The following is a 14,204-nucleotide window of genomic DNA, read 5'->3' as shown; positions in this document are numbered from 1 at the left end:
TTTAAGTTATCAGATGAATGTAGTGGAGTAAAAAGTAAAATACTTCATCTGAATTGTAGTGGAGTACAAGAATAAAATGGACATACATGCATGAGTAAAGTTTGGGTTTTCAGGTCTTTCCTTTAATCTGTCTGTAGATCTATTAAAATGTGAATGTTAACGTAACTCAACACTGATTGCTCATAAACTTTAACTACTATATTTTTCAACAGAATTTATGGACTACAGTGCATAAATATAAACAAAATGTAGTGCATAATTTGAGATTTTCTCAAATATTTAGAAACAGAAACACCAATGCCACATTGATGTACAAGCTTTATGTTGCACCTTAGTTCAGTTAAAATCATTCGGAAACAAGATAATTAAGAAACAGAATGTATTTTATTTGATGTTCTTTAAAAAACAAACTTATTTACAGCATGGAATATTTAGTAATGTGGGTTTGATGGTTGCAGGAATGGTCCAGGTCTTCTACAGCAGCGTGCAGATTTTTCTTGGGCTCACTCCAGCTGTCTCATTGGAGGTGTTGTCTGCTCCACCAGCCTCTCTTCCAGCTGTACATTGCACAACCTTTATGCTGGAAAAATTTCAGTGAATACAGGTGAGATGTTACAGCTAAAAGCATGAGAAGCACGGGAAAAATGTGAATATACTTAAACCTGCACCAGATAAAAATAAAATACAATTAATAAAATAAAACAATATGTCAGCTGACTGAAAAGAGACTGCATGAGAGAAAAGTCAATGTATGCAACCCAGAGGATGAATTTAGATGTATACAAAGCTGGTTAGTTCATACTGGTTAGTATCAGTGAACAGTACAAAAACTTCAAGTGAACCATAACAATAATATAAAAAAGACATCTTTGCATTTCTGCATTTAAAATTGTACTTAATTTGACAAAAGTATTCTTTAAACTATACATTTATTTTATACATTTATAGTTTCCCTTTGGAAACATGCATTTATTCTGCTGTACAGACAGTAAAATATGTAAAACTGTGGTAATATGTTACCTTGTGGGAGGACGTTTTTCTCAAAGTATCCCGGCATGGTCATGTTACCAGCTGGCCGGTACTGCCCAACCACAAAGACTTTTTTGCCATCAGTGGCCAGGCCCACACCCAGTTCAGTGCTTTCTTTCCACACCACCTGAGTAAAATGACCTGCAGGAAGAAACACAGCAGTGCAGTGTTGTCAGAGTGTGCTGCTGTGATTCTAACTTGCAAACAAAGACTCATTTTCTACTAATTCTGCTTTAAATGCAAAGGCATTTTGGAGTTGTACCTATGTTTTACATCTGTTGGAAAACACGCCATCATAATGTTGTATAGCTACTTTTGTAATTCATAAAATTAAGGTTAATACCATAAACCTTTGATTTTGATCAATCTGTCCCCAACAAATTACTGCAGAGCAACACATTTGTACCTTAACTTTCTTTTTCTCATGTCTTATTCTTAAAGTGATAAATATGAAGTGATACATTTTTACTCATTTACATATTTTAATCTCTATTTATGGCATGAATATGAAACTCATCAGGTGGGTTTTTACCAGTACTGCCACTGTATCCAGGCCTGCTCCAGTTGTAATCCTTGATCTCATTGTACCATAACTCAACAGCTTCTTTTCCTGAAACATGAAAGAGAGAAAAAAAGCATAATATCAAATTATGAACACAAAATGCACATTTGAAGTGGTGCTTGGGAGTTTGAGTTCTACAGCTTAAACAGAGCTGCCACCATAAGCTACTGGTTATAGCAGAACAAGTCAGGCTGTAGCTGCAAACCCCCCCAGTTTGCTGACATTCGAAGGTGTGTGTTTTATTGCTTAGTAATTCAACTTTTCATTTTTAACAGGAGAATATTTATTCTATATTATTCTTGCAACAGTCTCACTTTAAAAAGCACTGTGATTTTTAAAGGCTAGCAGGTGAACAAATGAATCAACCAGCAATCAACTTGGAATGAATGTGATTAGGCAGAGGTTTAATAAAAGAATGAATTGATGAAAGGATGCAAAAGAGTCAGGTGGTGTGTATCATCCACCTGTCAGTTTAAGGGGTGCAGAGCTCGACATATTAAAGATGTTCTCTCCATCCTTCATCTTGCTGTCCACCGTCTTGCTGTGTATCATGGAGTTGATTTGAAGCAGGTGATCAGCCCACTTCTGAGCTGCAGCGTTCAGCTCACTATTATAGGTCAACGGCTGCACACCGTGCCTTGCCCTGTAGGTGTTGTGGGTTTCCAGGAACTCCTGCTTAAAGCTTGCATCTGTAGAGAAAAAGACATTATCAATGGATGAGCTTTTAGTGCTTAGAGGAAATATGCTGTGCAATTACTGAGGCTGGCATATTCAAAGATAGTGGATATAGACAGGATGAATCATGCCATATGATAATACAAATCACCATAATGATGATACCTTTATGTTCTTATAGTGTGATAAACAGTGCACTAACCTGCCATTGTGTTTGTGGTGATGAAGGCTGAAATGAAGTAAGAATACAGTTGAGAAGAATCAACAAAAACACAATCCAACAGATTTTTATCTAGTATCAAAAAAGTTAAAAATTGTCAAAGTATCAGCCTGGTGCCAAGGCAGAGTCTAGTGGTGAGAAAGGAGTCATTTCATCATGTGGAGGGCCTATCTACCAGCAGTAAACACAAATACCTTCCTGTTACTACAGTAATCTGATAGCACTTACCTGAGTGTTTTCCTGAGGTCTGCAAAGATACAGTTCCTCTAGCTGTCTTGGAGCCTGTATTTATATGCATGAGTTGGACCTCTAACTCCCTCCTCATTTTCATATAGGAGGAGACAGACAGCTAGCCCTTGCCTGTAATTTTTTCACCTGGCCACTTATCCTTTTTGAGATAACTCACAGAGTGCACAGTGTTGTTTGCAGGATATTCTCACACTCTACAAATGCGGTTTCATTCTTTTTGTCATATTTGTCTCTCCTATCACAGATTCCCCAGAAACCCCAGAGACATTAGCAAAGAATGTACATAAAAAATATTGTTTTTAGACAGTGGAAAGGTACTCAAGCAGGTGATAATTAGTAGGTGTATTTCTGGTTTCTTGGTATTTAAGATTTGCTTGTGACTGTGTTAATCCATAGATAATAACCAGGTGTATTGTGTATTGCTCAGTCTCGGTTATCACCCCCTAAGTGACTTTTAACTGATTAATAAGGCAATTACATAGCTGTATACATCTTTTGCCAAAGAAAACACGTAAATAGACGACATAGGAGTGAAGGCATGTTGAGATATTGTAAAAGAGGTTGTGGCTTTAACAAACTGAGGCCTGAATTTAACACAGACAAAAGCACATGACTGTCATTAGCTGGCTATACAAAACCACTCCAAGGCCCTTAATGCATGCTTATTTTTACCACAAATCCAACGAATATTGCACTAATCATAGTACCAGGATGAGTTGCACACCCCACAACTCTACAATGAACTCTCACTCTGAATGTTTAGAACATCACTGGTGTAGCTTGCTCACAAAATGTAAAGTTGTCATATAATTGTGGTTTTGTGTTACAGGGGAGTGTTGACACCAAGTGAGGAACACTTCCCTTTAATAGAAGTAACATTGCATCAGGAAATGGAGCTTCATTATTCATTTATTTGCGGCCTCTGGATTAGCACAATAGGGCTCTGACACAGATCTCTATGGAATATAATAAAATAAAATAAGAAAAGAAAAGAATTCAGAGTTGACCAGCACTACTTACTTCATCCGACAATACACTGCATTGGCAAATCAAATATGCAAGTGCACATTGCTGGGAAATGATTTAGTTATGTTATTATTTATTCAAGAAGTCTCATTAAGATTGAGATCTCCTTTACAAAACAACAGACATACTGTATACACTCACTGAAGACTTTATTAGGAACACCTGTGCTATCTAGTGCAATCCAATACAACAGCTCTGCTGTAAATTCTACTTTTATGAAGCTTTGGTCATTGTCAGAAAGGTGATAATTCTACTTTATGTTTATTATTGAGGTATTAAGCTTGCTGTTGTATTGGATTGCATTAGATTGCACATGCTCCTAATAAAGTGCACAGTGAGTGTATACAACATTACAAAAAGAATACAGTCACACAAAGCGTCCATTTTACAGACACACAAACACACTAAAAATGAACAAATATTAAAATTATCAACAAATTGAATTTTAAAGTTCCTCAGTGGATCACAGGTCTCTAATTTCAACAACACACAACGGTCTTATCGCTGCGTGGCTGCCATTCCAAGTATTTATACTGAAACTTTGCAGACTTATCTCAAATCACAAGGAAGTCAGTTCTCACTCAAGTTTTGGTTGAAACAAAGATTTCCGTTGATCAAGTACGAACATCAAACCTTGAGAATGAAGTACATTTAGTCTTTTTTGGATTTGCAAGGCATTATGTAATTCTACTGTTGACATAGAGGATAAAATGTAACTGCAGTACATCTCTATTTCATACTATTATAAACCCATGTGCAGTGTGTTGGTTTCTTCTTTCTTCTTTGGAGCTTAAAACTCATGGATGTCTTATTGAAACCGGCCACCCTTCATCACATTTCATCATCTCACCAACATGGCCCCACCATCCCCTCGTGGCCCTTTCATGCAGTAGATGGTGATGTTATTCAGGCTGTTCATTGTCCGGGCTTAACCTGACGCACCAGATGGTTTATTACACAGAACCGTCTGATAGGTCATCCTTGGAAACTGTTTGGAAAAAGGCAGGCACTTTCAAAAAATACTTGGCAGGTGATTGGGCTCTCTATCACCGTCTATCACCATCTTATCTTGTGAGGCAGTTGGATTCCTAAGAATCCTCATAGGACGCTGATTGGTCTGAACCACCGGTGGTGTGTGTGGCATTGCGCAATACTGCTCTCACTGTCAGTAATTTGACAACATGTTTGTGTCTATTAAAGCTCTCTCTGCTTTAAAGTCTATCATTCATAATTCATGCCCTGTAGCCATTACTACAAGTCTGTAAAGCTCTAAATCTTAAATTGACTGTACTTATATAATACTTTTCTGACTTAATTGACAAGGCAGATTACAATTTGTTGTTTGCTGTCATTCATCAAATGGAGCATTTGCTCTCTAATTTACATTTGACATTGAACTTGGTGCAAATTAGCCATTCTGGGTTCACATGCCATTTAATATTCATCAATCCACACACTTTAATTTTCCCACAGAAATGCAAACCACAAAAATCAAACATCCTGTTTGGCCAATGTGTGTGTGTGTTTGTGACTTTCTATCAGATAGGCTCTGTTCTCTGAAGTGAGATGGGATGCCAAAGAGATGTCATCCTGCTAAAATGATAATTTTTTTCCTTGATAAAAGATTATTTGTGGCATGGAGAGAAACATCACTCTAGCTATTGCCCTGATGTACTTGAGGCGGTAACAGCACTGCTCTGCCCGTCGTGGGTGCATCCCATCCTCCAGACTCTGGAGGATGAGTACTTCTTCCACCACTGTGTATCGGGTACAGTCTCCATTCCAAGAGAAACAGCAACTGCCATAACTTTTTTTCACCATAGTTTCCGATCAGCATATGTCGGGATCGTTGACTGTAGATAAATATTTATGTACTTAAAATTAATCTTTATCTACTGTCAATGGTTGGGGTGGCAACTGCTGCCATCATCCACCAGCTGTTGCAAGATGAGAGGACATCTTCCAGAAGGCGAAGACATTTTTTTTTAGTCTTTTTATTATCAAAAACACAAAATGCATTTCTTAGGTATAGACCACATCAGTACACTCCTTGCATAGTGATCCTTTTGTACAAGTGCATGAAATATCCTGCGTTATATTGTCATTTGCCAAATTTCACAAGCAAATGGCAATACAATACACAGTAACACTGCAAGTATTATTGAAAGCCTGTTGTGCATTAATAGAATGTATCTGTGGTAATTACATTTGTGTACAAACATATATGAATGTGTTTACCTTTTCCTTTATAAGTCTGTAGTCATAAGTATAGTTAGTTCATTCCACTAATTGGGATATAACAACCAGAGGATGTGAACATCCTTGTCTGGAGATATGAAGGATAACAATCTAAACAACTTATAGAAATTCCTGTCCAAAACAGTTGGGCTGTTGAGCATATATATATATATATATATATATATATATATATATATATATATATATGTAGACTTCAACATCCCCCAGTGTGGGCAGTGAGATGAGATGACTTATTACATTCACTCCACAGTAGGTCTAAGCCCATGGAAAAAAATAAATACTAATATTATAATACTAAAATTACTCCCAAGCCTCTTGGTTTGCATTTCTTTTCTTTGTAAATGTCTTCTCGTTTTGCATTCTTATGTTGAAGCTGCGCGGTTTTAGCAACAATCCCTGTAAATATACAATACTTTGCTATTAAATGAGTATGTCTACTGTTTTCTAGACCAGAGAACGGTATATTTTATCTTAAATGCAATGTAACCTTTCATTTTTTAACATCTGCGTGGCAATATTAAATGTCTATGTAAGTCTGAGCAGTTTATGAGTAAATGTTTGTATGGGTGGTCGCACGGAACTTAACATTTGTACGGAGCGTCTCCCATGACGAACACAATAGGTGTTGCACGTTGGTTTGGGCTGGCACTTAATATGGTGGACCCTCCACATTAACGTGTAAATGGAGTGGAGGTGGGTCGGGAGAGGGTGTAGGGGCTATTTTGGAAAAGGCCCATCTACTCCGCCTCTTTGCTCATTCGTCGCCAGATTGTTGTTTCAGGCACACTGGTAGTACACGTTTCAGACAAGGTTACAAGGTGTTGGACTTTAATTAATTGCTGTCTCTTGTTCTAGTGCTCCTGGATTACAACCCTGCCTACTTGCCTACCTGCTGTCCAACCCATTACCACCTGCCACCACCAGCCAACCCACGCCATTTCCCCCTAATTCATCATCATCCTCCAGCCCTCTGCCCAGGGGCGGATTTAGTGATTTGGGGGTCCCCTCTCTCTAAATGGGAATGTTTGTATCGGCAATGGTAGAAGAACTACCAAAACCTTTCAGTAAGTAAGTTAGTAAAGTAAAACTATTAATACTGCATGGTAAAAATATTGTAAAAGTCCTGCATTCAAATTTTCACTTAAAAGTGAAGAGTGAAAGAGAGGCATTATCCGCACAATGTACTTAAATGTACTTGCATTCAAGGTGGACTTCTTAATTCTAATATAATGCTGGATAGAAAGTGAAGGGGCCTAAAAAGTTTAGTGTGACTTGAACCTTGTGCAAGTACCTTCATGACCAAACACTATGTGAGAATGAAATTAAATGAATATGGAGGGAACTTGATGATAATGAATACCAATGATTACCAACGAGGCAGCAAAAACTTTGTAGTCATTTTATTAATTGCAATTTTTTTGGTAACATGTGAAAAAGAACAATATAAACTGAAATGGGCCATTCTTTACCATGTCACCCAGGTTTCTACCTATTTTTGAGGCCCTGTCTTGCAGAATGGACCTTTTTCAAAATCTAGTTCTAGCATCTTAAATATTTCTGTAAATATTATGTTTATATAAAGCATATTCTAACATAAAATGTGTTTCATTCAAGCTATAACCCGACTAACCCCCAGCCCATCTGGTGCTGGATCATGTGACCGTGCTGGGATTAAAACAGAATTCAAAAAGATGAATGTGACCTATTCAGTAACAGGACCAGGTGTCTCTAAATCTTGCAGGCGATATATTTGTTGTTGCTTCACAATCACAGTGATGAATTGTAATAAGTTTGGAATTAACATTTAAAGATGAACCTGAATAGCAGACAAACATCTGGTCTGTAAGATCTGTGTGTTAGCACCTTCTAACTTTGCTTCTAAGACGTTGGTGTTAATTCTGTTTGTCTTGTCTTTCTGTTCTTGATTGTTTGTGTGAGAGTGAATGGAGACTACTGTCGAAATCTCTACTGTGCAGCAGGGACACTGTTGTTGTGGGAGGTCAAGGGCTGATATACATCATGGAATGATGGATGCATTTTTATTGACATCGGGTTATGTGACTAACAGGAAAACACAAAATGAAGTTTAAAAGGGTGATCATAGAACCACAGTAAAAACAAGCCCATTTTTTTATTGAACATTTCAAAAGATTTTCAGCAAAGGTTCTATATTCTTCTGTACATCAAACTTCATAATCACTATGTTTACAACTGATACAGACTTAAAAACATCACCATGTGAGAACAAATGTGTCTAACCAGTCGTCACCACCCCCACAGAGAATCCAAAAAATACTTTTGCCTCATTCTGTAAAAAATGTCTTTTCTAGTCGTGTGCCAATTAGGCTTTGTTCAAGCTTCCGCAGAGGAAACTGAGACTTGTCACTGAATCCATATGTTTCTAATTTCAGTCCCAACCCTCAAACAAAGAGATATTTCTGTTTGTGAATCCTTGAGTTGAATGACTAGATTTTGCCAAAGAGGTTGAGCAAGAAAATACTATCTATCAAAAAGGTTTGATCATAGTGTGACCGCAGCAGACCACAAAATATGGTGAAGTCCGTCACCCTAGAATCAAACTCATAAATTATGAACAGTATAAAATGAAACCAATATTTATCTATATGCAAAATATTGTATATATCAAAATGTGGCAGTACTGTGGATCCACTGCAAATAAAAGTACCAGGAGTGTTTTTTTACAAGAGTAACTGCTGATCTGGATAAATTCAATTTTTGCACAGGGCTATCTCTGTGATACAGTAACTGCCTGAGAGGGAGAAATATCTATATGAAACTGGTATAGTCAGGTTCCAGTTGTTTTTCAGTACTCACTGGTTAACTGACAGGTTTCTGTCAGTTAACAGATTACATTCCTCCACAGACACGTACTCAAGTGGTCCGATCTTTGTGTGCCTTCCACGTAAGTATGAACGTGCAGGGAACCTCTAGATATGAAAACAGATAGTAATGTCATTGCAGCTGAAATATCAACTTGTCTAGTTAGGTGAGAAAGGCAACTAAATACCAGGGACACAGTATTCTTTTGCTGTACAATGCGGAAGCAAAACCGGAAGCTAGAAACTTTTTTTTGGTGCCAGCCGAGCAATTCTTATTGAGCTGAACGGGCACCATTTTCGGTTCGGTATCCAGCTCTTATAATACATCCATGGTAGTGCCTGGTTTTAAAAGTGAAGCCAATTCGGAAGTGCCTTAAACCTGCATTCTCTCTAATGGCCAGATGTCTGATCGTATGGAAGTCTATGAGAAAATGACCCTGCTTCTCACTTAATTTATTACCCCAGTAAACACTTTGCCAATGAGTTTATGGTTCAATCGCTAGTTTCAAGTCTTCTTCAATACATCATGATGTTCATTTTGTAAATGATGGCCACATTTAAAGTAAAATAGAGATAAAGCAGTGTATGCTTTTGGATGTGGTTAACTTTTGATTGAGAAGTCGCTACCATGGTGAAAATGTTGATTACGTAACGTAACCAATGCATAACCCCAGATTCACAGAGTATAGGAATAGCTGCTGTTTCACAGTGTTTTCAGTTCATGAAGGTTAATTGTAACATTTTGGTTGCCTAAAAAAGTCTTGTTCAGTGTTTGGTTGTGATAAAAGACCCTCTAAGGAGTCGGATGTTCAGTTTTTCCAGTAAGTACATTTTGTTGTAATGGTTTTAGGCCTGTTTTTCAAAAGTGAAAATTGGCATTAGCATTATCACAGTTAACCATAGACTGTAAATGCTCTGTGCTAACCAAGTTAGCAGCTAGCTCTAGGGTCAACTCCACCCTCTTGTCCAAATATGGTCACTTCTGGCTCCAAAAATCAAAGATGGTGATGGTCAAACCCAAGATGGCGACGGTCAAATCGCTAAACTCTTCAAAATGGCAGTCCACAAACCAGTGGGTGACGTCATGGTGACTATGTCCATAATTTTTACAGTCTACGCTCCTAACAGACACTTATTTCATCTACACAAACAAGGTGCGAGACATCTCGACACAGACATCTTACTTAAAACAGAACAATGTGGTTACAGCATATAAAAGCTCATTGATAATGTCAAGAGTGTATCATGTTCTTTTAAAGGCAAAATTGATCTGTTGAGTATACTTCTACACTGGATTAATGATTATCAAAGTATTAATACAATAATATAGTAATCATTTCTAATGTCATTTTTTCCTCCACAGGAGACACACCTGCAGGTAAGTTAACCAGCATAAGAAGTCAGGTGCAAGAAGAGAGAAACGTGTTTATTTTTTTAATCTTATTTCTCTATGAAGTGCAGAGAGTTAAGTGTGATTTTGAGATAAAGCTGCAGAACAATAGTGAAAACAAACTGATTCTAAAGAGACAGAGTTGTTTTTCTTAGAATGGAGACCCTTCCAAGAAAAACAACTCTGAAGAAAATAAAAGACATATTCCCACATGCAGGGCACAAGACTTGTGATGTTGTAGAGCAAGCTGAACTGTAATTTTATACTGACTGAAATACAAGAGGCCAAAACAAAGCTCAATGTGGCTTAGTAAACTTTCTGTGACAGTAAATGAGAAATTTAGACTAGTTAGTTCATAGCTTTTATGACTTCTTTAGGTGTGGTGCCACTGCTGACCCTGTGCCCCTCTATGTACAGTATGGGTGTTGAACTGTGTATTCTATGATTTTACTGTGATGGTAGATGTACTTTGTCAGAGGTGAAACTGCAGACACATTTATGGTTGTGGTTCATCACCAAGTGCACTGTTTGTAGTCACACTCACAGCTGAATGAAGTTCCCCTCTTTAATGTGTAGGGTATAAATACGGGACGAACTTCACTCTCTCCAGCGGAAACAGCAACTGTCATAACTTTTCATCACCATGGTTTCTGATCAGCATCTGTCGGGATCATTGACTGTATAAAAATATTTATATACTATATAATAAATCTTTATCTACAGTCAATGGTCGGGAGCAGAGATCTTCCAGACAACCAAGTCATTCTTTTTTTTTTTTTTTTTTTTAATCTTTTTATCATCAAAAATGCCTTTCTTCTTTTTGTACAAACAGTAATGAATGTTTTTCCACTGAAACAATAAATGTGTTTACCTTTTCCTTTATAAGTCTGTAGTCATAAGTATAGTTAGCTCATTCTGCTAATTGAGATATAAGAACCGGAGGTTGTAAACATCCTTGTCTCTGTTAAACTTCTTTTTTTTTAAATGTATCAATTTTCCATTGTAAATCAATTGAACAACTTATAGAAGTTCCTGTCCAAACCAATTATGTATACACATAAAAAATGACACCACTTTAAAACATAGGTAGACTTATAACATATAGGTAGACTTCAACACCCCCCCAATGTGGGCAGTGAGGTGGCAGACTTAAGCCCATGAAAAAAAACAATATTATAATACTAAAATTACTCTCAAGCCTCTTTGCTTGCATTTCTTTTCTTTGTAAACGTCTTCTCGGTTTGCATTCTTATGTTTATAAGCTGCTTGGTTTTAGCAACAATCACTGGAAACATAAAATACTTTGTACTACAAGTCACCTTCACACCTGCCCTTGATCATGTTCGTTTGCCCTGCCCTGCTTCCTGAGTCTTCTTCCCAACCTGCCGTTGTGTCTTGCCACCTGTTCCTTGTTGTCTGATTAGTTATCTTATCAGTTTGTATTGAAGTACAGTTTGATCTGTTCTGCTTAGTCTGCTTTGTTCCTGTGTCTCAACTTCTGTTGACTTTTTCAATAAATATTCTGCGTTTGATCCCATCTGCCTGCTGTCTTTTGCATTTGGGTCCACCTGACAGGTCGGGTGGCTGGTTAGATAGATCGATAGATAGATGCCAAAAAGTGGACCTAACTGCAGGAAATACACCAGTGTCATGATGTTGGGGCGTTGCACCAGGGGTGGGGGGCGGGGGACTAGTTCAGCATCTACTGTTGTGTCTACATCTCTGGTTCTCACTGACTGTATTTAACACTGTTTTAGGGATGAGCTTAAATTTGCTGCATGTAGCATGTTAGCATCTATAAATCACATCATATCCATCACCAAAATGTGATCAGCAAAAAGACAGTCAGCCTCTAATGATCACAGAGCTGCATTGCAGGGAAACCACTTCCCCCAACACATTAAAATGCCAGCAAAGGGGAGGGATCAGGAAGTAACAGGGTTTATGGGAAATGTGGTCTCAATTAGAAACAGAAGAAAATCAGAGGCAGAATGTATTCACACTTTGAGTCTGTCTCTGAAATACAGCGATCAAGTCAAGAAGCTTGGAATCACTGATGTGGATGTGACTGTGAAAGTCAAATCAGAAACAGAACTATGGCAACTTTCCATCAAAAATGAGAGCATTCATATCTGAAGCTGGTTATGAAAAACTGAAAAAAATATTCTGTAGGGTTTGTCAGTATCTTGGGGGGTTTTGGTTGGTTTTTCACATATTTTTCTATTGTATCTCCCTTCTTTTCTTTTGTTATTGTTGCATTTACTGGTATTTTATTACTTATATTCTTCTGTACATGTTACTTGTTGCTGTGTTCATTTTAATGCACAGCACATTCAGTATAAGGCCTAATGAAATGTGCTATATATTTAAAATGACTTAAATTTAATAAATAAACCAAATTTAAACACAATGCAACAGTAGATGTTGCTTCATTTCTCAAATATTGACTCATTGTAGTAAAGTATTACAGTACTTACAGTATATTTACTACCTTTACACATGTATACAGCTGATTATATCTTACCAATGTCACTGAAATAAAATCTTCACTGTGTGTGCAGATGAAATGATCATGCATCCAAAATCCAATAACTAACAACTATCTATATACTGTGCACATTGTAAAAACTCTGGCTTTATTCAGCTACAAATAACTGCAGTGTGGAAGAATCAACCATACAGGAAGTACGAAGCAATCAGGTTTCCTCCATGTCTGGATTTATGACAATGATGTCAGTGAGGTGGAGCTAACTGCTAAATGCAAGCCATTTTTCTGAGAAGCTATCCACTAGAGGGAGCTCTATGTACACCAGCTAAACACAGAGTAAATAAAGGGCCATGCAAATATGATGACTGATGATCATAGCCAGATATGATCATCCAATGACAAGGTTGAATAACGTCCTCTCAATGCATGATCATACCTAGAGATGATCCTCAGTTAAATCCTACCAGAACATGTGTCTGTTACTGTAATCAAACCTGTGACCTTTTGGTGATGGGTAGGTTTTCCCAGCATGCCTCCCTGTTCCTCATACCCTGACAGTGAACATTAGGCAAAACAGGCAGACACAGAATACATTCATTCTTATCTGTATAATTTGGATACATGGGAGCTTTGCATATTGCTGATTCACTACACTGCCCTGTGTGATTACCAGCACAGCATCTCCAGTGATGATGGACTACAGTTTCATTACATGTATGCAATGTGAGCATATAAGTAATATGTCAGAGCTTACAAACACATTTTAAATATGAGTAGAGTGTTTTAGCTTTAATAACATAAAACACATAATTTGTTCCTATAATGTGAAGTCTGGTTTCCTTTACTTTGTGTATTACGTTTTATTTCATGGTTTTGAATACTAAATCTATGCAAATGAAGTAGCTTCTGGGTCACTCCACACTGTAGACCTGCTTGGATCATCTTCATGTGACGTTAAAAAAAAAAAAAAAAAAAAAAAAAGCTTGATGGGAAATGTAGTCCCTTACTATGCACCATACTTTACTCCATACAAGTTATGCAATTCATGTTATTTCCACTTTTTTTTTTAATTAAGCAGTTTCAAATCTTGCAAGATTATAGACATCAAAGGTAAATTAGCACTGAATAAAAACTAATTGTGTAGTGAATCTGTGCAAACACATAGATAGCCAGTTTTTGTGCAGGCTCTGTGTTTTAAAATGCACCGTGTAGAGGAGGCACATTCTGTTGTGTTATGCTGCCACCTGGCTGTACTTTTTGGAATTACTTTCACATGGACAGCTAATGTGGACACACACAGTATATCACTGAAATATGGTAATGTAGATGCTGCAGTACATTACATGGTTTACAGTACATGAAGTATGAAATTATGCATTTTCACAGGGAATTCTGCTGCTGGTATAGAGTAAGTATCAGAACAAACTTATAATGAGGAGTATTTTGTACCATGTTGTCAAGTGCAG

The 14,204-nt window shown here is 37.3% G+C and overlaps 1 protein-coding gene across 1 annotated transcript in view; it reads right to left on the bottom strand.

Annotated features, from left to right (window-relative positions):
* Positions 1–474: 474 nt before the first annotated feature.
* Positions 475–14,204, bottom strand: part of glipr2 (GLI pathogenesis-related 2) — a gene marked incomplete at its 5' end in the record, with an annotated part of 33,531 nt that continues 19,801 nt past the window's right edge. The window contains 6 exons of the mRNA XM_044332158.1: positions 475–557; positions 1,021–1,170; positions 1,562–1,639; positions 2,056–2,340; positions 2,469–2,495; positions 13,233–13,289. Of these exons, the coding sequence (XP_044188093.1) occupies positions 475–557; positions 1,021–1,170; positions 1,562–1,639; positions 2,056–2,340; positions 2,469–2,495; positions 13,233–13,289 (680 nt within the window). The remainder of the gene's footprint in view (positions 558–1,020; positions 1,171–1,561; positions 1,640–2,055; positions 2,341–2,468; positions 2,496–13,232; positions 13,290–14,204) is intronic.

The sequence above is a fragment of the Thunnus albacares genome, chromosome 2 (assembly GCF_914725855.1).
Source record: "Thunnus albacares chromosome 2, fThuAlb1.1, whole genome shotgun sequence".
Classification (NCBI taxonomy): Eukaryota; Metazoa; Chordata; class Actinopteri; order Scombriformes; family Scombridae; genus Thunnus; species Thunnus albacares.
Note: the sequence above shows the minus strand (reverse complement) of the source record. Positions and strands in the feature narration are given on the sequence as shown.